This window comes from Ahaetulla prasina, chromosome 3 (assembly GCF_028640845.1).
Source record: "Ahaetulla prasina isolate Xishuangbanna chromosome 3, ASM2864084v1, whole genome shotgun sequence".
NCBI classification, from domain to species: Eukaryota; Metazoa; Chordata; class Lepidosauria; order Squamata; family Colubridae; genus Ahaetulla; species Ahaetulla prasina.
Window position 1 is genome coordinate 7,343,794 of NC_080541.1, and position 23,574 is coordinate 7,367,367.

At 42.3% G+C, this 23,574-nt stretch overlaps 1 protein-coding gene across 9 annotated transcripts in view; it reads left to right on the forward strand.

The window, feature by feature from the left end:
• The window catches only part of PTK2 (protein tyrosine kinase 2), a 305,627-nt gene that overhangs the window by 166,036 nt on the left and 116,017 nt on the right, over positions 1-23,574 (forward strand). For all 9 annotated transcript variants that reach the window (XM_058178297.1, XM_058178298.1, XM_058178296.1 and 6 more), the window contains 5 exons: positions 8,306-8,393; positions 17,436-17,515; positions 20,510-20,572; positions 21,671-21,725; positions 22,010-22,150. In XM_058178297.1, coding sequence (XP_058034280.1) covers positions 8,306-8,393; positions 17,436-17,515; positions 20,510-20,572; positions 21,671-21,725; positions 22,010-22,150 — 427 coding nt within the window. The remainder of the gene's footprint in view (positions 1-8,305; positions 8,394-17,435; positions 17,516-20,509; positions 20,573-21,670; positions 21,726-22,009; positions 22,151-23,574) is intronic.

Sequence of the window (23,574 nt, forward strand, 5' to 3'; positions counted from 1 at the left end):
ATACAATGATTTATTTATTCAGAGATTATGTACTTTGCAAGCGGTACATGGCCACATGTTCTGGCTTTGCCTGCCTTTGGGAACTGGGGTCATAGATTGAGAATAAAAGCCTTCTGAAATAATTCTCTCTACACTTACCTGGAGGGTAAATTCTGGAGGAAAAAAAAAAACCCACCAGATTGCAGGCTCCCCTCTAAGTCCTTTAAATATTGAACATCTTGAACGTATTAAATATATCAATATATCTATTTTCTAATTTTTCGGGGTCATACGGTAAAAAAATATAGCTATGAAATATAAAAATACACAGTTTTATCTAAGTATTAGGTGGTGCCCCCAAACCTGAATGCGTTATGGAATGAAGGCATAAATGCCTTCATTCCATAATGCATTCAGTTTGCCCCGACTCCACCCAGCATGGGGTCGTTAAAAATGATGGTGATTCGTAGATCAGATTCTTGTGTGTGGGTTGCATGGAATAAATCCGTAGCGCTTTTGAACTCTATCCTGGTTCCTGGTTTCTTGAACCTAACAGATTAGGGTAAAAAAATAAAATAAAAATAGGAAGGTGATAAACGCAGACAGCAACAGGATAGGAGAGTGGCTGGCAGTCTCCACTGAATACAAAGTTGTGATAGAAGGCTTGCCCCAAATGGCTTATCTGCTGTCCCAGCAGTTGACAGCAGGAAAAATGGGCCTGCTTATCTGCTCTGCATTAATCCTGCGGAAAAACGAAGAGGAATGATTTCTAATATGTGGAAGTCCATGAGTGGAATGAAGAGCTGGTACAAGGAATAAGACTAAGAGAGAAATCTGGGGAGTAAAAACCAGAAGACTAATAATTGTCTTCTCTAAGCCCATCCAAACACCCGGGTTTCTGTCTATCTTAAGCTGTTGTAATGTGTTCCTAACTTCTTTTTTTTAATTTTAATGTGAACGTGTGTGCCATCTTGTGGATCGTCTTCTGGAATAGCGCATGCACATGCTTTAAGCTTAATACGATGATTTATTTATTCAGAGATTATGTACTTTGCAAGCGGTACATGGCCACATGTTCTGGCTTTGCCTGCCTTTGGGAACTGGGGTCATAGATTGAGAATAAAAGCCCTCTGAAATAATTCTCTCTACACTTACCTGGAGGGTAAATTCTGGAGGAAAAAAAAAACACCCCACCAGATTGCAGGCTCCCCTCTAAATCCTTTAAATATTGAACATCTTGAACGTATTAAATATATCAATATATCTATTTTCTATTTTTTCGGGGTCATACGGTAAAAAAAATATAGCTATGAAATATAAAAATACACAGTTTTATCTAAGTATTAGGTGGTGCCCCCAAACCTGAATGCGTTATGGAATGAAGGCATTTATTTAACAATCCTGTTATATCTGATGTTCAGGTGATCTGGTCCAACAAAATCCCTTCTGAAAGCACTGACAGTGGTGTTGGTGGAGTTAAATTATTCAGAATATTTCCAGTGTGTCACTTCATGCTTTATCAAAACTGTGCAGCCTGCCTTGCTGTCTTAAAACGGGGGATAATGTAGAAGTTGCTGTCAGGTTTTGCTTAATACCGTAAGGCAAGCGTTTGGGATCAGATGACAGCACATGTAAAAGTTTAAATTAGTGTTTTAAAAAAAGGAATCCGGGAAGACTGTTTCAATTTAATACTTTGATGCATTCTAATCATGTATTAACTGGAATTCTTGTCTAAACGGCTTTGATGTTCTTTAAAAGAAGAAATCTTAAAAACATATAAAAAGAGACTTAGTAATGCCAGCAAGAATTGGGAAATATGATGGCTTATTTCTGGTATTTATGAATACTTTTTCAGTTTCTTTTCCTCAGTTAGCTAGAAGACAGTTATAGTGATTTGTAGTGTGTTGGAATGAACACCAGGCTTAGATATACACACACAAGAAACAGGCTAATAATAGCTTTCTGTCCATATATGTTAGAATTTGCAGCAATCCAACCAGCACACAAGTAAATAATTCAGCAGTGTTCATTTATATAAGAAACTAATTTATATAGGCTCAAGTGACAGAAAGATCTTGACAGACTTGAACATTGGGAGCTATCTAACAAAATGAAATTCAACAGTGAAAAAAGTAAGGTTCTACATTTAGGCAAAAAAAACCAAAATGCACAGGTGCCGTATATGTGGTACCTTGCTCAATAGTAGTACCTGTGAGAGGGATCTTGGAGTCCTAGTGGATAACCATTTAGATATGAGCCAGCAGTGTGCAGCAGCTGCTAAAAAAGCCAACACAATTCTGGGCTGCATAAACAGAGGGCTAGAATCAAGATCACGTGAAGTGTTAATGCCACTTTATAATGCCTTGGTAAGGCCACACTTGGAATATTGCATCCAGTTTTGATCGCCATGATGTAAAAAAGATGTTGAGACTCTAGAAAGAGTGCAGAGAAGAGCAACAAAGATGATTAGGGGACTGGAGGCTAAAACATATGAAGAACGGTTGCAGGAACTGGGGATGTCTAGTTTAATAAAAAGAAGGACTAGGGGAGACATGATAGCGTGTTCCAATATCTCAGGGGCTGTCACAAAGAAGAGGGAGTCAAACTATTCTCCAAAGCACCTGAGGGTAAAACAAGAAGCAATGGATGGAAACTAATCAAGCAACCTAGAACTAAGGAGAAATTTCCTGACAGTTAGAACAATTAATCAGTGGAACGACTTGCCTCCAGAAGTTGTGAATGCTCCAACACTGGAAATTTTTAAGAAAATGTTGGATAACCATCTGACTGAGATGGTGTAGGGTTTGCTGCCTGGGCAGGGGGTTGGACTAGAAGGCCTCCAAGGTCCCTTCCAACTCTGTTGTTATATTATATACAATACCCATACAGCAGAAGCCATAACTAGAACTCAGAAGACAGAAGCACAGAGATCAATAATCACAGAAGCATTCATATATATACAGATCAGTGAACCCAAGCCACGCCCAGGCTCCGAGCCATCTGGGTCACCAAACAGTCCCCATTGGCTGACCTGTTACCATGTTTATTCCAATTCATGAACTCTTATACACTGACAATATCTAATTAACATTTCCCTTTTTATATTATAGACTTCTCTTTGGAGAAATAGATAAACACACCATCTTCGCCTCTGTTATTTTTCACAATCGTATTTAAGACATCTAGTGTTAGCAGAATGTTAATGTGCAAACTTTAGGAAATACAGTATACAAATGAGCTTTACAGAGTGATTTATGAAGGTTGTTCAGTTCATTAAAGTTTATCAACAACATACTGGTTAAAGTACATTTCTGGAAACCAGGATTGTACAGATTAACAGAGTTGGAAGGGATCTTGTAGGTCATCAGGTCCAATACCCTGTCCAAGCAGACCCTACATCACTTTTGACAGATGACAGTCCAGTCTCTTCTTGAAAGCTTCCAGGGATGAAGCTCCCACAACTTCTGAAGGCAACTTCTGTTCCATGGGTTGATTGCGCTCACTGTCAGAAAATTTCTCCTTATTTCTAGGTTGAATCTCTCCTTGATCAGTTTCCATCCCTTATTCCTTGTCTGGTCTTCAGGTGCCTTGGAAAATAGCTTGACCCCCTCCTCTCTGTGGCAGCCCCTCAAATATTAGAAGACTGCTATCATCTCTCCCCTGGTCCTTGTCTTGACTAGACCAGCCATGCCCAGTTCCTGCAATCGTTCATTGTAATGTTGTAGCCTCCAGCGGCCCCTTAATCATCTTGGTTGCTCTTCTCTGCACTTTTTCTAGAGTCTCAGCATCTTTTTTATAGTGTGGTGACCAGGAGCCTGAGTTCTAGTCCTGCTGTAGGCATGGAAACCAGCTGGGTGATTTTGGACCAATCACCAGGAGACACTGAATTGTAGTCCTGCCTTAGGCATGAAAGCTGGCTAGGTGGCTTTGGGCCAATCACCAGGAGACTGGGAGTTCTAGTTCCACCTGAAGCGCAAAGCCAGTTGAGTGACTTTGAGCCAGCCCTAGGAAGCAAGCAATGGCAGACCGCTTTTGAAACCTTGCCAAGAAAATTTCAGGGGCCGGTCCAGGGAGTTGCCAAGAATCAAGATGGACTCCTAAGCGCACACAGGTATGCCACATTTCTCATACAGACATCTTTGTGGCATTATTAGCAGGGGTTCTACAAAGACGTATGCTTTGTCCTAACTCAGTTTGAAGTAATAAATAGTCATTCCGGCATTTAGGGTATCCCAACAGTTATTTTAAAAGTGAAATTGGCAATTGATAGACATACACATCCTAAATTAATGGAAGGACAGTTCTGAAGGATAACAAATCATAAATAATGGATGACATGGATACGGAAAATTGCTACTATGGTCCAGAATACAAATATAGGAACATCGGAGTTCCCCGCTGAAGCTCTCGAGTCGCAGCTTAATAGGAAGAAAAGCTGTGGTGTCTTGTGATCAGAGTTATTTCTCTCTGGGGGCTCTTCCGTAGGCCACTGACTCAGTTGCAAAGAAAGGCTTTCTCAGTGACGGATCTTTGGAAAAACTGAACGAGTGGATTCCTTCCGTTTGCAACTAAACTCTATTTGTGTTCCATGTGTGCAATTTGTTTCAGTAGTTAGATTACAATGTCAGTATGTTGATGTATATAGCCATGAACCTAAAATGTATACTATCCGATTCTGGTTAGCAGAAGAGGGCCCTTTAAGAGTGTCGTCTGACATAAAAGAAGGAGGGAGGGGGAGTAAGGTTTGAAATCAGCATAAACGCCAGTCGCATGGGCTTTCCAACGAACCCTGCATTCCTGAGATGATAAACTGCCGGAGACCTGCGGAAGAAGATTACCACGGGGGGGGGGGGGGGAGGAGCTGGCATTGGACCAGACCTGCCTGACCTTTTGTGGGAAGGAGGGACTATCGAGGGGATATGGGATGTTAGCCACATTTTGTCTCAGATTCAACTTTAAACAGCTGTAGTCCGGATGTATTTAGTAAAAGTACTTTTCTTTATTTTCAAATGAAGTCAAGGTGTATTCTTTCCTAAATATAATCAGAGACAGCCTGACACTCTGGTAGCTCCAATTTACCACAGTATTTTAATAATGCCTTGCTATTATTTCGAAAACCCCTTCAATTCACAGTAGTAAGAGGTTTCTGATGTGTACGGCAAATGGTTTGATACTTTCCCCTAGACCCAAAACTCCTCTTCCTCCCCTATTACACAACCATAGGTTCTTCCTTTGCCTCCTACTTTGCCAGACCTATTCATATAATTAATTTATATACCATTTTTTATTATTTTTATAAACAATATAATACCTCAAGGTGGTGGACATATCTAATACGCCTTCCTGCTCCTATTTTCCCCACAACTACAACCTTGTAAGGTGAGTTGGACTGAAAGAGTGTGACTGGCCCAAAGGCACCCAGCTGGCTAGAACACACTTCCTACTTCCTAGCTCTGTGCCTTAACCACTTGACAAGTTGGGTCTCACATTGGACCAACGCACTACTGCCTTGCAATAGTGAGCACCCTACAATGAGAGCACCCTACATAGCCCAAGATACACAATACACATGTTGTTGTTGAGCCATGAAGAAGACGGCAAAGCTATCCTTCTGACCCTTACATGTACTGGCTGGGGAATTCTGGCAGTTGAAGTCCACAAGACTTGAAGTTGCCAAGATTGGGCACCCTTGCTCCTAGACCAGGAGTCCCCAACCTTTCGGACCTCAGGGACCACTAAGTTCATAATTTTAAATCCCACGGACCACTAATATGATCTGCCTAATAACCGGCTGGGTGGGCATGGCTAGGTGGTCATATGACTGGGTGGGTGTGGTCAACTCAATGTCACTCACATCGAGGGGCGCCTCACCGGCTTCTACCCACCCGTCTCCTGCCAGCCACTCCTCAGCTCCCCACCTGGGCTCCTTAGGGCCCCAACAGGAAGCAGTTGTTGGAGCTAAGCAGCCACCACAAGAAAGAGTTGGACTCACTGATGTCTGACTCTGGAGGCTCCGTAATCCATGCATAACTCCCAGATGGCCCTGGCCCCATCTCTGCCTCCGATGCAGAGCCCTCGTCCAAGCCTTCCCCAGACTCCAGGACTGGCCCATGTCCCCCCCCAGCCTCCCCACTGTCTGACTTTGCTGCCAGCTCCGCAGGCTGCTGGCGGACCACAACAGTGCTTTACAGCCCTGTGGAGAAGTTTACAGAGTCCCCAACTATCTGGGCCCTGTCGTGTCCCCCTCCCCCTCCGACGACCGGGTCTAGGAAGTCTGTATCAAACGTGGCAACGAAGCCTCTGCAGCTCGCCAAATTCCTTCAAGGTTTCTCAGAGCAGGCAGGAGTCCAAGTTGTGACTTCAGCGATATCAGCAAACTAGCTGAGACTTTGCTTGACTCAAGGTTGGAATGCCAAAAGCAGGTCCTTTATATAGGCTGTGGGGTGTGGCTCCATGATTCAGCATTTATCCAGGCCTGCCCCTCCCTTCCTTCTGCTGGCGTTGCTTCTCAGATCTCCGGAAGAGAGGATCGTCCCACTCTGAATTGTCTTCAGCTGTCTCTACTGTCGGCATCTGGGAAAGGGAGGGGTCAGAGGGAACAGGTCCGGGTAATTGCACCACTTGGCTAACTTCCTGCTCTGACGGGCTGCGTCCAAGGAACACACACTGTATGAGTGAGCTGTATTGGGCTTATCTGTTTGCTCCTGACATCCTCACCGGGCATGGGGCCAGGGCCGGGGGCTGGAGGCATGACAGGCCGTTCATCTTCATTATCAGACTCTGAGTCTGATAACAGGCCCGGGAGGTGATGGGAGGGGCTCGGCTGAGGAGGACGAGGCACAACAGGCCCTCATTTTATTGACCTCGGAATTATGGAAGGCTGAGCCGGTCAGGATTGAACTGCTGGCAGTCAGCAGAATTAACCTGCAATACGGCATGCTAACCACTGCGCCACCATGGCTTCTTGTTGTGTAGAGTAGATGTGGATGTAGATTGGAGAGAGAAAAACCTTCCCTCTTCCCCCGACTGGCATCTGGGAGATTCACCAATGGGAGCTTTTATCCTAATGCCAATTGTTGTGATGGGGTAATGATGGGAAATGTCATGGCTCCGAAGGGTCACTTCCTCCCACAGTCACATGTTCCGGTTTGCTGACTGTTCCTTGTGAGTTCTTTATACCAGCAGGATTGTCACAATGATGCTCTGGTTTTTGTCAAGATTGTTGTTGTTAGTTGCGAAGTTGTGTCCGACCCATCGCGACCCCATGGACAACGTTCCTCCAGGCCTTCCTGTCCTCCACCATCCTCTGGAGTCCATTGAAGCTCACGCCGACTGCTTCCGTGACTCCATCCAGCCACCTTGTTCTCTGTCGTCCCGTTCTTCTTTTTGTCAACATATTGCCCTCAAAATACCTGTATTGATTTTTAAAGCACTTTGGGGTGGGGGAAATCTGGTCTTCTATTACTGAGTTACATAAGCAGCTTTGGCCACGGTACCAGATTGGTTGGCTTTTGCATAGAGGAAAATAATAATAGAATACCTCCCGAGGCTCTCTCTTACAAGGTATTAGATGTTGTTCCAGAGTCTCTTAATCTTCAGAAGCGATTTAGTACTAAAGGGAGCATAAAGAGATGAAGTAAAAAGGCTCAAAAAGCCTTCAAAATAATGGAAGCCCTTGAAAGCCACTTGCGATGGAAGCAATTCTTGTAGTTATAGTCAGTTTTTGGACTCTTACATGATTTTCTCTTCCATTGTTCTTTATCGCACGTACAGGTTGTCCTTAACTTAGAACCATTTTGTTTAGTGTCCATTCAAAGCTACAGCGGCACTGAAGAAAGGGACCTATGACCATTTTTCACATTTACAATTCATTGTTGCAGCCTCCCCATTGATCACCTAATCAAAATTTGGATGCTTGGCAACTGACTCATTTTTATGACGGTCGCAATGTCCCCGGGTCATGTGATTCCCCCTTCTGCGACTTTCTGACAAGCAGAGTCAATGGGGCAGCCAAATTGGCTTAACAACTGAATAACTATAGTGATTCACTTAACAGTTGTGACCTAGAAAGGTCATAAAATGGGGCAAAACTCATTTAACAACTTTGTCTTGCTTAGCAATAGAAATTTTGGGGTCAGTTGTGGTTGTAAGTTGAGGACCATCTGTACTGTAAATACGGTTGCAAATAGCAAATGTGAATAATCGGTTGAAATATTAAAATCTTGTTTTTGTTAACGAGGGATTATAGAGCAGTTTTCTGTTTTTTAATATTGCATAGTTGCTGTAATATTTAAAAGGCACTAAATTCTCTTCTCCTTTGTTCTAGGTATGAATTGCGAATTCGATACTTACCGAAAGGATTTCTGAACCAGTTCACTGAAGATAAGCCAACGTTAAATTTTTTATACCAGCAGGTAAAAGCCAACAGAACAAATGTAATAGATTTTGATAATATTTTTCAAGAATGGAAAATATATTTTGCTTATGTAAGGAATGGCACCAACATATAAATACTTTTAGTGAAAACATTTTATTTGAAATAATAATTTTTAAGGAAAAAGGGATGTTAGGCTTGATATTTCAGTGCGTTAATTCAGGGGTCTCCAACCTTGGCAACTTGAAGACTTGTGGACTTCAACTCCCAGAATTCCTCAGCCAGCAACGCTGGGTGAGGGATTCTGGGAATTGGAGTCCACAAGTCTTCAAGTTGCCAAGGTTGGAGACCCCTGCATTAACTGACTGATTATTTTAGACTCTTCCAGAATTCAAGTTTGATACTTTGGGTGAATACTTCAAATTTTCCAGACGTTTATTGTGTAATGTTATTCATTTTTTTTCAGATGTTGCAATGTTGTAAATTTTAAATCTGTTGAAAACTTAAGTAATAATTCAGGGGGGGAAAACCTTACTTAATTTTATTGTGGTTATTAATATTCAAATATTAAAAACATCCAAAACTAAATTGACAATGCCAGGATAGTTAAGAAAAGTACAAACTGTACAGACAAAATATGGAGTAAATTCTGATTAATCTGATTTTAAAAAAATATTTCATGCTACTTTGGGGGAAAAAGATACCACTGCTTTCTGTGATCTACAGTAGTTCTTAAAGCATTAACACCTTTTTCTGAGTCTTGTGTGGAAACCTGGAAACAAATGTCTAATTTAATGGATAGCAAAGACATATTACATTTGGGCAAAATCTAAAACACTCGTTTTCAAAGCATGAACAGCCATACAAAGTTCTAAAATATTTTTGTATGACACTTTATTACTGGTTTGACAAATACTTTATTTTTTAATGTTGATTTTTTTTTTTGGTATGAATGAATGGCATGTACCCGTTTCTCGATTATTCCAGCATTGCATTTATTGCGATTTTTAGACTGTTCTTTTACTTGTTCTAGTATTCAAACCTAGGTGATCTATTATGATCTTTAGGCTGCTGCTCAGCCATGGATTTGAGCTCCATTCTATCTGGCTCTCAGTTTGCTTCAATTAACCAGCACAACAGAGTAAAAGGAAGCTGTCATGCAGCTTTCGCTTTAGGTCAGTGATGGCTAACCTTTTCCGGACTGAGTGCCCAAAGCGCATGCGCACACGGGTAGATGTGCGTGCATGCGCCCGAACCCCGAAACTGCGATGCACGCACGGGCTCTGCTCATGCAGAGCTTTTCACCAGGTTCGCCTGATCTGCCAGTTGCGCCCCTTTCTTGACCGGGATGCCTTATGCACAGTCACTCATGCTCTTGTTACCTCTCGCTTGGACTACTGCAATGCTCTCTACATGGGGCTCCCCCTGAAGAGCACCCGAAGGCTCTAGTTGGTTCAGAATGCAGCTGCGCGGGTGATATGTAGCACCACTCCTGCGCAAGCTGCACTGGCTGCCTGTGGTCTTTCGGGTGCACTTCAAGGTGTTGGTTACCACCTTTAAAGCGCTCCACGGCTTAGGACCGGGTTACCTACTGCCACCGTTTGCCTCCCATCGACCCGTGCGCTCTCACAGGGAGGGACTCCTCGGTACCGTCAGCCAAGCAATGTCGACTGGCGGCCCCCAGGGGAAGAGCCTTCTCTGTGGGAGCTCCCACCCTCTGGAACGAACTTCCCCCAGGACTTCGTCAACTTCCTGACCTTCGGACCTTCCGTCGCGAGCTGAAGACCTATTTATTTATCCGTGCAGGACTGGCATAGAATTTTAGACATTTTTATTTGGTTTTAATCTTACTTAGTGGGTTTTATTGTTTTAAATATATTTTAATCTGGGCCATATTTAATAAGTTTTTTAATTACTGTTTTACCTTGTATTTATTCATTGTGGTTTTATCTGGCTGTGAACCGCCCTGAGTCCTTCGAAAGAAGGGCGGTATAAAAATTTAAATCAATCAATCAATAAATGCGCCCTGCCCCCAGAGCATGTGCGTGCCCCCACATATGCGCGCATGCCCTGTGTGTCCCCCCCCGCACATGCACACACAGCCCGCATTTGCATGCCCGGCAGAGACCTGAAGACCAGCTGGCTGGTGGAAGGTGCACGAGCATGCGCAGCAGAACTGAACTGGGGCAACGGCTCGTGTGCCATCAGAGAGGGCGCTGCGTGCCACAGGTTCACCATCACGGCTTTAGGTCCTTTCTTGTCTAAGGCGATATTCTCTCTCTTGCTTTTGGAGAAGAGAACAAGGAGGAAGAAGTAGGGTTTAATCACATGAATCCTGTAAATTAGGAAAAACAATTCAAATGTTTTAAGATTGGCTTGGTAGGTATTTTTTATAAGGGGATGAGTTTTAATCCCTATTGGAGAAATACGTTGTCTTTAAGAAACATTAATGGTAAGTCATGAACCAATAAACTAGTTTTACATGCTTATACAGTGGTTACTGTATTTTTCGGAGTATAAGTCGTATCTTTCCCCCCCAAAAAAGAGGGTGAAAATCTGGGTGCGTCTTATACGGGCCTCTGGTGGCTCAACAGACTAATGCAGTCTGTTATTAACAGCAGCTGCCTGCAATTACTGCAGGTTCAAGTCCCACCAGGCCCAAGGTTGACTCAGCCTTCCATCCTTTATAAGGTAGGTAAAATGAGGACCCAGATTGTTGGGGGCAATAAGTTGACTTTGTATATAATATACAAATGGATGAAGACTATAGCTTGACATAGTGTAAGCTGCCCTGAGTCTTCGGAGAAGGGCGGGATATAAATGCAAAAAAAAAAAAATACTCTGAAGGTAGCCCTGCCCACCTTCTCAAACGAGGTTTCAGAGGCTGAAAAAAGCATCAGAAATGAAGCTTCAGAAAAAAAGTCCCAAACGAAGCATAGAAAAAAAGCCCCAAAAGGAGCTTCAGAAAAGAAGCTCCCAAACAGAGCTTCAGAGGCTTTTTATTTGAAGCTCTGTTTCGGAGGCTTTTAAAGGCAGAAAAATGTTTTTTCTGAAACGGAGTTTTAGAGGCAGAAAAAAAAGCAAAAAAAAAAAAAAAAAAGCAAAAAAAAGCAAGGCACAAAGCTTACAACCAAGGAACCTGTTGCTAAAATTCACCTCTGGGAACAGCTGATTGGGGCTATTCCGGGAGGCCAATCCACAGACCAATCAGCTTTTTTCTTATTTTCCTCCCCAAAAACTAAGGTGCGTCTTACACTCCAAAAATATGGTAGATAAACTTTATGAACTATCAATCCATTCTTCTTGCAGCATTATAACAAAATATGAATTCATTAATCAGCTGAAAAGAATATTTGCGTTACAATCCTATCTTGAGTTTATACAACTCTTAACTCTTGTGAAATTCCTATGGAATCCTGTGAACTGTAGTTTGGAGTGAGCAGTGGAATGCTGGGAGTCCCCTAATTGATTCATAGATAATTGGTTTTGAGGATTGCTTGAGAAATCAATTTTCAAGCACCTTTTCTTACAGTTGTAGATATTATGCTTACTTTTTAATGGTTCATTTAGTGATCGTTGGAAGTTACAACAGCATTAAAAAATCAAGATGGTCCTTGTATAGCAGGGGTGTGAAACTCAACGGTATCATGTTGTCACGTGACGTACCGTGACTGTTTTTCCCTTTGCTAAACTGGGGATAGGCGTGGCCAGCGCATGACGCATCCGGCCTGTGGGCTGCGAGTTTGACACCCCTGTTGTACAGCATCCCCGCTGTTGCACGATCAGAATTAGGGTGCTTGACAACTGGCTTGTATTTACAAGACTCACAATATCACCATTGGTGACTTTCCCAGTCAGCTGCTGACAAGCAAAGTCAATGGAGCAAGTTGGATTTATTTAACATCTGCACAGTTCGCTTAACAATTGCAAGTGTTCGCTTAACAACCGTGGCAAGAAAGATGGTAAAATTGGATGCAACTCACGTTTCCTTGCTTAGCAATGAAAATGTTGGGCTCAAATGTAGGTGTGTAAGTTGAGGGCTACCTGTACGGCCAAGGGCCCTTAGAAGATTGCTTTAAAGGGTGTCATACAAAACTATAATATAAATAAAACATCATTTTATAAATGCATTAGCGTCATCTCTTAGATCCACAAAGCTTACACAGGTAGTCCTCGACTTACAACCACAACTGAGCCCAACATTTCTGTTGGCTAAACGAGACGGTTGTTAAGAGAGCTTTGCACCATTTTATAACTTTTTTTTGCCACGGTTGTTAAGTGAATCGATGCAGTTGTTAAGTTAGTAACATGGCTGTAAAGTGAAGCTGGCTTCCTCATTGACTTCGCTGGTCAAAAGGGCCACAAAAGTTGATCACATGACCCCAGGACACTGCAACTGTCATAGATATGAGCCAGTTGCCAAGCATCCGAATTTTGATTGTATGACCATGGGGATGCTGCAATGGTCACACCTGTGAAAAAGTGGCGATAAGTCACTTTTTTCAGTGCCATTGTAATGTCGAATGGTCACTAAATAAATTTAAGTCAAGGTGTCGTGTCCCACTCCTCCTCTGACGGCCGGGTCTGGGAAGTCTGTATCCAGCGTGGCCACGAAGCCTCTGCAGCTTTGCCAAATTCCTGTCAGAGTTCTCAGGGCAGGCAGGAATCCAAGGTGTGACTTCAGCAACCAGATGAGACTTTGCCTGACTCAAGGAATGCCAAAAAGCAGATCCTTTATATAGGCCATGGAGTGTGGCTCCATGACTCAGCACTTATCCAGGCCTGCCCCTCCCTTCCTTTTGCTGACGTCGCCTCTCCATTCTCCGGAAGCGGGGATCTGTCCACTGTGTCTTTTCGTCCTCCTGCTCTGCTGCCGGCAATTCTAGCTCGTGGCTGGCTTCATGCTTACAGGCTGTAGGGTGGTTTGTTTGCTCAGTCTGCCCGGGCATGGTGCCAGGGCTGGGGGCTGGAGGCATGCCAGGCCATTCTTCTTCACTATCAGTCTCTGGCTCAGATATCAGGAGATGGGAGGGGCCCGGCTGAGGAGAGGAGGGCGGGCGAGGCACAACACAAGGATTACCTTTCTTGAGCTAAATGTACAGGAAAATGTTGTGAGAAAATGGTAAGAATTGTATTGGTGGCTTATAGGAATATGAAATTGAATTTGGGTGGGTCACCAGAACCAGTGATACACTCTTCCAATCTTTCCGACTCACGTTGGAGCCCCTCCTCAGGGAACTTCTCTCTATTGAAACAAGTGCTTTGGGCTAGTCTATGAGTTTACGTGGTGCCTTCCTATTGGCTGATTGGTGTGTTGATGGCTGGGGATTGGCTGTTGTTTCCTTGTGCTGCCAAGCCCTCGGCTCCTAACTATTTGATAGGCTGGGGCTAAATCAGCACCCCTATTAACCAACAAGGCGCCCGTTTCCCAGTCTTCAATCATTTCCCTGGCTGTTTTTGTACCTGCACGGCCAACCATCTTAGTTGCTCCGTAATGAAACATGGGTTCCAGCGTGAATCAGAAACCTCGGAAGACTAAATCTCTAGTGACTGACTCAAATTTGCATTATTATCCTGGGACACATATATTTGCCTTTAGGTCAGGGGTGCTATTCAGCAGGTTCTCGAGAATTGGTAGCGGAAATTTTGAGTAGTTTGGAGAACCGGCAAATACCACCTCTGGCTGATCCCAGAGTGCGGTGGGATTGGAGATTTTGCAATATCCTTCCCCTGGGAGTGGGGTGGGAATCGACACTTTGCAGTACCCTTCCCCTGCCATGCCCACCAAGCCAGACCATGCCCACCAAGCCACGCCCACGGAACCGGTAGTAAAGAAATTTGAATTTCATCATTGCTTTATGTGCTTCTGGAAATGATACAGATTCTGCACATGTCTCTTATCTGCTTCCCCCATGTGGCATTCTGAGTTTGACAACAACTTGAGGAGTGGGAGAACAGAGACAGCTGGGATTTCTCTGATGGGGGGAAAGGATAATTTTAAAGTCATTTTGCGTTGCACAGTGCCTGTCAGCAATCAATTCCTGTCCTTAGTCATTATCATCCTTACTATTGTGTGACGGCTGTAATTAGGGAAAAATGTCAAAGATCAGCTTGTCTTAATGTGACCTTGTTGATGAAGCAGCTGAAGGCAGATGGCCGATTGTTACTATTGTAAGACAAATAATATTTTGAAAGTGCCATGAAGAAAAGCAGCGTTGGTTGGTTTTATTGGAGGCACACGTATTTTGCTTAATTATTCATCGGGGGAGGGGCAGGGAGAAATGTGGTGAATAACTTTCTACACTCCGTGTCTCAGAATTTATGGCCATTTCATAGAACAATAAATTCGCAGCCATTCAGGAGAAGGTATGAAATTGGATTAGCTTGCTTTTTGAATGATTGAAATCTACAAACTTTACTCTATCGGCGATCCAGTGCGAGGGGTGTGATATTTAAGGAAATGACTACTTTTTTTTTATTATTATTACTTTAAGTAATACTTAAAATATTACAAGGACTCTTCGTTGATGAAAACAGGTTAAACGTATAAAAGCGTTGCATTTAGGATCCAGTTGTGTTGTAGATTGTAGGTTTTGCAGCTTTAGCCCTTTCAGAAGTTCAAGGGGTGCTTCTCATAATGAATATTTAGATGTGGATGCAGATTTGCATGGCTTTAGAAATTAGATCCGGCTAAATTAGAATAGTTCTGAATGTTACTTATTTAGAATCGAATAATACCATGTATGTTTTAAAACATCTCATATCCAGTCCTTGAAACAGGGTTCGATATACCTGGTCAGTGTTTCATGAAGCTCACCTCAAAATTTAGAACATAGAACATATAAATAATAGGATTGGAAGGGATGCTGAAGGTCCAGTGGTTCACAACCTGTGGTCCACGGGCCCCTGGGGGGGCTACGATGTTGTTACAGGGAGTACACGAAAGCTTGAAGAAATGTTATGTTTTAAATCTTGAGTTAATTCTTGGTGGTCCGTAGTCACGCTCCGTGTCCACAAAAGCTCTTTCAAGGACATCCGTGAGGAAGAAGAGGTTGAGAACTACTGTTCCAGTCCAAGCCTTTGCTCAAGTAGGAGATTTTATTCCAGTGATGACGAGCCTTTTAGACACTGAGTACCCAAGCTGTAAGGGGTGCATGTGTGCATGACATGCGCATACTGGGTTTCCCTGGGTACGGATTTGAAGGCAGTGTAGAAATTCATGGCTGCCATGATGATTCAGCTTACAGTGGGGTGGATGGGAGGATTGCCCATACCTAGGTTTTAGGCTAGTGGTCATGTGATCCAGAATTGGAGGATATTATTATCAACCCTTGTCTAGTAGTACTCCCTACTACTTCCTGTTGACCTCCGGAGCTTACAGCTGCATCCTCCCACTCCACAGGGGAGCTAGACTTACCCTTGCGATCATAGGCGTTTAATGGACCCAGTTGGGTTTCAGAGGGAGCTTGGGGTTGTTCTTACGTGTTGGTTCACGGCTGTTCACGAGAGCTTGGATGCTTGGAATGAAGCAGCAATGACTTTAGATCTGGATTGGGCCTGACTCTCATTGCCTGCAGACCCTGGAGTTTCCCCTAATTTACAGAGGACGGACAATGAAGCAACATGGTCATAGAATAGAATAGAATAGAATAGAATTTTTTATTGGCCAAGTGTGATTGGACACACAAGGAATTTGTCTTGGTGCATATGCTCTCAGTGTACATAAAAGAAAAGATACGTTCATCAAGGTACAACATTTACAACACAATTGATGATCAATATATCAATATAAATCATAAGGATTGCCAGCAACAAGTTATAGTCATACAGTCATAAGTGGAAGGAGATTGGTGATGGGAACTATGAAACGATTAATAGTAGTGCAGATTCAGTAAATAGTCTGACAGTGTTGAGGGAATTATTTGTTTAGCAGAGTGATGGCCTTCGGGGAAAAAACTGTTCTTGTGTCTAGTTGATCTGGTGTGCAGTGCTCTATAGCGTCGTTTTGAGGGTAGGAGTTGAAACAGTTTATGTCCAGGATGCGAGGGATCTGCAAATATTTTCACGTCATGTGACTGGATGGGTGCGGCCAATTTAGCAGCCCATTAAAAAATACACACAAATTGAACTTTAATTTGTTATGCTCCTGGGGGTAGATAGCAGGTTAGTAAAGGGATGTGGTTGCCTTGCGGGCAGGTGAAGATGAGGGACTTCTATTTGTATGTGTCTCTTTCAGCAGGTTCTAACCAGTTCTGGAGAACCGATAGCAGAAATTTTGAGTAGTTCGAAGAACCAGTAGTAAAAATTCTGACTGGCCCCGCCCCCATCTATTCTCTGCCTCCCAATTCCCAGCTGATCGGGAGGAAATGGGGCTTTTGCAGTATCCTTCCCCTGGAGTGGGGTGGGAATGGAGATTTTGCAGTATCCTTCCCCCAGAGTGGGGTGGGAATGGAGATTTTACAGTATCCTTCCCCTGCCACGCCCACCAAGTCACGCCCACCAAGTCACACTCACAGAACTGATAGTAAAAAATTTTGAAACCTACCACTGCTCCACACGTCCCATTTTTGGCCTTCTCAGCCTCCAGAAGGGAGGTGGGGGCTGGCGGGTAGGTGGGGTGAACTGGGTAGGGCGGTCTCATGGTCCCGCGCAGGCCGCATTAATGGCTTTGGTGGGCCACATTTGGCCCACAGGTCGTAGTTCGAGGACCCCTGGCTTAGCATATAGCAAAAAAACCCAGCAAATTGTAATTATTTTATAGCCTTATTTTGCTTATTGTGCTCTCTGAGTCCAGGGAAACCTAATTTCTACTAGGCCAGGAAGGGCTGGAGAAGTATCTTCAAGGTTGCTGCGAAGATTGTTTTTGGCACCCAATGGATAAAATTGCTCTGAGTTAGACTCCAGCTGAGTTGAACTCAACAATTTGGAGTTTCACAGAAGGAATTGCTTGAACACGATTCTCATCGTGTACAGATCTGCTTGGAAAAAATGTTGGATGATTGCGTCTGACCTTTGAATGTATTTGAAATAATCCTTGTCGTTGACTTCTATTTATGACCCATCCCTTCTTGCTTTGCTCTAGGTGAAAAATGACTATATGCTAGAGATAGCAGATCAGGTGGACCAGGAAATTGCCTTGAAGCTAGGTTGCCTTGAAATCCGGTAAGATCACTTTTTAAATATTTATTACTAAATAGAACAACTTCACTGTAATCTTAATGTCCTCATCGGTATGTTCAAATAGAAATTTCAAAATTTATTGGGGCATAAATGTTAGTTTTAGAATTTTAAATTTTAGAATTTGGATGGTTTTATGAAACGTAATGTTATGCTATATCTATTCCATTCAAACCCACAATTAAGTAACTTTTTAGGAAAGCAGTTATTTGTAGGTTTGAAAGTAACGTTAAAACAGCCACGTTTATTCCACTAATATTATGAGTTGACCCTAATTTGTGAATGGGAAAGATTCTGGCTAATCTTTAAATAATAATTTGTTTCTACCTCCTGTAGTAACTTCCGGCCCAATGTTTCATAATTGTTTAAAGAAACGGTTTTGCAGAGCAAAAGACTGAGAAAAGCAATTTCAAGAACATTTGAAATTGCTTCTTGCAAGAAATAGAACCTCTCTGAACCTAAGAAAAATCCGTCAATCGTCTCTGACTTGGAACTATTTCCTAACAAGGGGAGATTTTTGAACTTCATAGCTTTTTCTATCATCTTTCCAGGCTTAAACTGAGCAAAAGAAATTTTGTGTCCCTAGTACTGTGCAGTGACTTACTAAAGTTACCAAGTTGTAGATTTTTCTTGCTATGAATGTGAAAGGTCACAACTTAATGGGAAAGCCGTTTTCTTTTGTGTAAAGGATCTTACGCATCTCACTTCCTGGTTGGGTTGGAGGAACGTTCAGATTGAGAGCTCTAGACAACAGGAGCTATTAACATATTTTACTAGTTTTAAAACCTTACACACATCACTCTTCAATTGTATACTGGGACACTGAGTAGACCTTAACACTGGGATTTAGGTGAGTCAGTTGTGTTATAATATAATATAACAATAGAGTTGGAAGGGACCTTAGAGGCCTTCTAGTCCAACCCCCTGCCCAGGCAGGAAACCCTACACCATCTCAGACAGATGGTTATCCAACATTTTCTTAAAAATGTTGGATAACCATCATTAAAGGTAACATATTCCCACCTTTCAAATCTAAATAAACAAAAGCATAAAAAAGAAGACAATGTTAGTACGTTCACCTATAGTGTGAGAGCAAATTTTAGAATCCCTAAGGGATATTTTCATTGTTTATTCTCTTGCAGTTTACACCATTGTGTGAATTTTTCATCTGTCTTATATGGTAAAGTTAGGAAAGCAGCAATTCCTATGAATTTAGGAGTAAATCAAGCAACAGAAAAAATAGGATAGGAAGGAGAGGCAGAATTACAGTTTGGCATTAAAGTCTCAGAATAATGGTGCTTTAGAGTCTGCCATAGAGTCTCCTCCTAGCACAGTGTCCTTTTTCCTCTGCCGACTGGAAGTCGGTTCCCCCACCATAGAGTCTGTTGTGTCCCACTCCCCCTCCGACAGCCGGGTCTGGGAAATCTGTATCAAGCGTGGCCACGAAGCCTCTGCAGCTTTGCCAAATTCCTTTCAGAGTTCTCAGGGCAGGCAGGAATCCAAGGTGTGACTTCAGCAAACCAGATGAGACTTTGCTTGACTCAAGGAATGCCGAAAAGCAGATCCTTTATATAGGCCATGGGGTGTGGCTCCATGACTCAGCACTTATCCAGGCCTGCCCCTCCCTTCCTTTTGCTGACGTCGCCTCTCCATTCTCCGGAAGCGGGGATCCGTCTACTGTGACTTTCCGTCCTCCTGATCTGCTGCCGGCAATTCTAGCACGTGGCTGGCTTCGTGCTCACACACTGTGGGGGGGAGGTTTGTTTGCTCATTCTGTCCGAGCATGGTGCCAGGGCTGGGGGCTGGAGGCATGCCAGGCCGTTTCTCTTCATTATCAGACTCTGACTCAGATAGCAGGAGATGGTAGGGGCCCGGCTGAGGAGAGGAGGGCGGGCGAGGCACAACAGAGTCTCTTCCTAGCATGGCATCCTTTTTCCTCTGCCAACTGGAAGTCGGTTCCCCCACCATAGAGTCTCCTCCTAGCGCAGCATCCTTCTTCCTCTACCTGTCCTAACCGAAAGCCCTATCAATTGTGGAGCTGACCAGCAACAGAGAGCCGCAGCAGAGAGATGAAAGAGCCACATGCGACTCCAGAGCCACGGGTTGCTGACGTCTGGTCTAGGGAAGACTGTAGCTGTTAACCCAAAATTTGATGTCTTAAAATCCTTCAGACGGTTATTCCCAGAAGTTCTGGAGCACTTTAGAAGGACATTTTCAGCCAGAGCTAGAACAGAGCTTGGCTGCCTGGTCAGAGGAACAGTAGAATGAAAGAATTGGAAGAAATAAGCTCCAGGAATAAAAACCCTTTATACCTGGTCAGAACTAGCTTAGTGGGAAGTATAAATTGTAAATGAGATTTACTACAAAAAGAACTAAGCATAATTAGGGACTGTAGCTTTAAGAGTATAGGGCCACCATTTTTACTTCTTTTCCACAATGAATATTTCATATCACTTAAAATATATCAATTAAGTGACATCTGCATCCCTATGTCCTTTCAGATTTCTGCCTGACTGGTCCATCACCTATCACTTTAAAAACATTAGAGTGGATATCCATAATCTGACATCACACGAGAGAAACGGAATTTATTCTGGGTTTTATATAGCTACATGTATTTTGGCTATGATTTTAGGTGTTGAAAAATTTTCTTCAGTTTGGCTTTCAGAAATCTGCATAAAGTTTAAAAAACTTTATAATGATTGATATCCTGTATATTTAGTCCAACAACATGGGGCTCTTATTAGTCATGTTTCTGAGTGTTCTCACTCATCTATAGATTTAGTTTGGGAATTTCCTAGGTAAGTATGGGTAAGTAAATAAATTAATTTTTACCCCGCCTTTCTGATTATATAAGCACTCAAGGCAGCTTTCAGAAATAACAGATAAAAGCCAAAAGCTGAAGTATAATTAACATCAGATTTGAAAGCAGTTCAGTTAGCATTTAAGAGCACTGTCTGTTTTTTTTAATAATTTCAGGAGATCGTACTGCGAAATGAGAGGCAACGCACTGGATAAGAAGTCAAACTATGAAGTCTTAGAGTAAGTATGTGGTTGTATTTTTGTCAGGAATTCTTTCCACTGGAAGGAACACAATTGTTGCTCTTGGGAAGTAAGAATGCAAAGGTTGCCATTAGTGTTCTAATTAAGGTGAGAATTTGTAAAACCTAGTAAATTTTTGACCTCTGAGCTTATTGAGGAAATAAGAGCTCATTGATCCTGGCCTGACCAAGACAAATTGGGTGATTCATAGACTGACTCTGGTGATACACAGGATCATCATTTTTTGGGAGGGGGGGGAGATGTCATCTGCATTCTGTTAATATTTGTGGGATCAGCTGGTTAGAAGCCCTTTCTACAAAATGGTTTCTCGCTATTTGATTGATCAGTCATGGGACTAAATTATGTCAATTATTGATTACCTCCTGGAAATTTACACTCTATGGCTTTGTCTCTCTAATCCTGCCTTCCATGTCCTAACCTAGAATGCGGTTAGCGGAACAAACTGCGCTGCATGGGCTTAAAAAGCCATTGGTATGGGCTGCAGAGTACAGTTATATCCATATTTCACCAAAGGTCTTGAGATTTGCATCCAGTCCCACGAAAAGAACCTGTTTTTGAAGAGTAGTTTTCTTTTCCTTGGCTTTAATGAATTGGTACCATCACAAGGTTCCCTGGAATTTAAACAGATTCATTGCTAAAGCTTTTGTGATGACCAGGGAATCATTATACATCATGACTGCATTTATAACTTCAAGGGATCCTTTGTGGGTCTAGTACAAAGGCTCACCACTAATCAGGTGATCCACAACTTTAAATCGGGACAGGAGAGAATAAGGACATATATTTTGGATTGTATATTACTTATAAGAGATGGAAGGATGGAATGACTTGGCCCTGATTGATTGGTTTAGAGAAAGGCTGGTTGAAGATGTGAGAGATGAGCTGGGAAGGCAGGGGACACTCAAAGTTTAGTGGGAATAACAATGATTTTTTAAAAAATGAATTCAATTGAATATTGGCATCTGTATTTATATTCTAACATAACAATTCTTCTAAAATATAGCATATTACTATTTCACATAATTAAAATGCACAACATTTTTCATGCAACGCTTATTTTTGCTTTGCTTATTTCAGGAAAGATGTTGGTTTGAGAAGATTTTTTCCAAAGAGTTTACTAGATTCAGTAAAGGTAATGTTGCATTTTGTTCACACATTAGAAATTATTGGACCCTGAGTTTTGATAATTCTATTTTTAGCTATTTCTCAAATATGTATTTTCATTCATCCATGTATATGACATTTCTCAAAAATGAGAAGTTCTTTTTCTAATGACTTAAAATCTCAAAAATGGAACTAAAAATATGTGGTGTTGTATCCAGGGCTTTTTATTAGTTCCTAGGCTAGGTGGAACCATGTTGGTACTATGTGGCTTTGATGTGGTGCATACTAACATCTGACTATTTCATTATGAAGGCCAAAAATCTTCGAAAAATGATACAGCAAACGTTTCGACAATTTGCCAACCTCAATAGAGAAGAAAGTATTTTGAAATTCTTTGAGATTCTCTCACCAGTATACCGATTCGATAAGGAGTGCTTCAAATGTGCCCTTGGAGTAAGTATGTTGCTTTCAACTACTGGGACATAGTATAGAATAATTCTAGTTGTTAATGTTGAGTTTAGCGCTTTATTGTTAGCTTATCTAGACAGAATAGGGATGCAGCGGCTCAGTGGCTAAGTGGCTCAGTGGCTAAGACACTGAGCTTGTCGATCAAAAGGTCGGCAGTTCAGCGGTTCGAATCCCTAGTGCCGCGTAACGGGGTGAGCTCCCGTTACTTGTCCCAGCTTCTGCCAACCTAGCAGTTTGAAAAAATGCAAGTAGAAAAATAGGGACCACCTTTGGTGGGAAGGGAACAGCATTCCGTGCACCTTTGGCATTGAGTCATGTCGGCCACATGACTGTGGAGACGTCTTCGGACAGCGCTGGCTCTTTGGCTTTGAAACGGAGATGAGCAGCACCCTCTAGAATTGGGAACGTCTAGCACAAATGTGTGAGGAAAACCTTTACCTTATCTTTACCTTACAGAAGACAGATGGGCTGGATCTTTGTTTAAGATGCTGCTAAATTTTCTTTATCTGTAGATGATGTGTGTACTATTTATTTTTAAATTGTTTAATTCTTTTACATTTCTGACAGATCAGGAATTTAGGAACTGCTAACTAGGTTAAAGAATTGCAAGGTTATGGAGATGTGGAATTATTTTAAAATGGTCATAGTGAATTTAAATGCAATGTAAAGGCTAGCTAGAGCAATAGTAGTGGATAATAGATAACTATGTCTCACCTGTTGTGTTTCTGCTCCTTATTAGAGGGATTGGAAAAATGATTTAATTTTGAAAAAAATGTGCTAATGGCCAAGCCCATGTGTGGCACATGTGTTGCAATGACCATTGAAGCATTTGTGCCTTCTCCTTTTAAAATGGGGCAGCTCCTAAAGATGATGATGATGATGATGATGATAATAATAATAATAATAATAATAACAACAACAACAACAACAACAATAACAATAACAATTATAATTATAATTATTTAATTTGTATACCGCCCTTCTTCCGAAGGACTCAGGACGGTGAACAGCCACAATAAAAACAAACAATCAATAAATACAATACAGATAAAACAATAAATAAAAAACGTATTCAAATTTGGCCCAAAAATTTAAAATACATTTAAAACCCAAAAAATCAATTAAAATTAAAAACAATAATAACATCTAAAAAATCTATGCCAGTCCTGCGCGGAAAAATAGGTACGTCTTTAGCTCGCGGCGGAAGGTCCGAAGGTCAGGAAGTTGTCGGAGTCCAGGGAGAAGTTCGTTCCATAGGGTAGGAGCCCTCACAGAGAAGGCCCTTCCCCTGGGGACCGCCAGCCGACATTGCTTGGCTGACAGCACCCTAAGGAGTCCCTCTCTGTGGGAGCGCACGGGTCGGTGGGAGGCAAACGGTGGCAGTAGGCGGTCCCGTAAATAACCTAAGC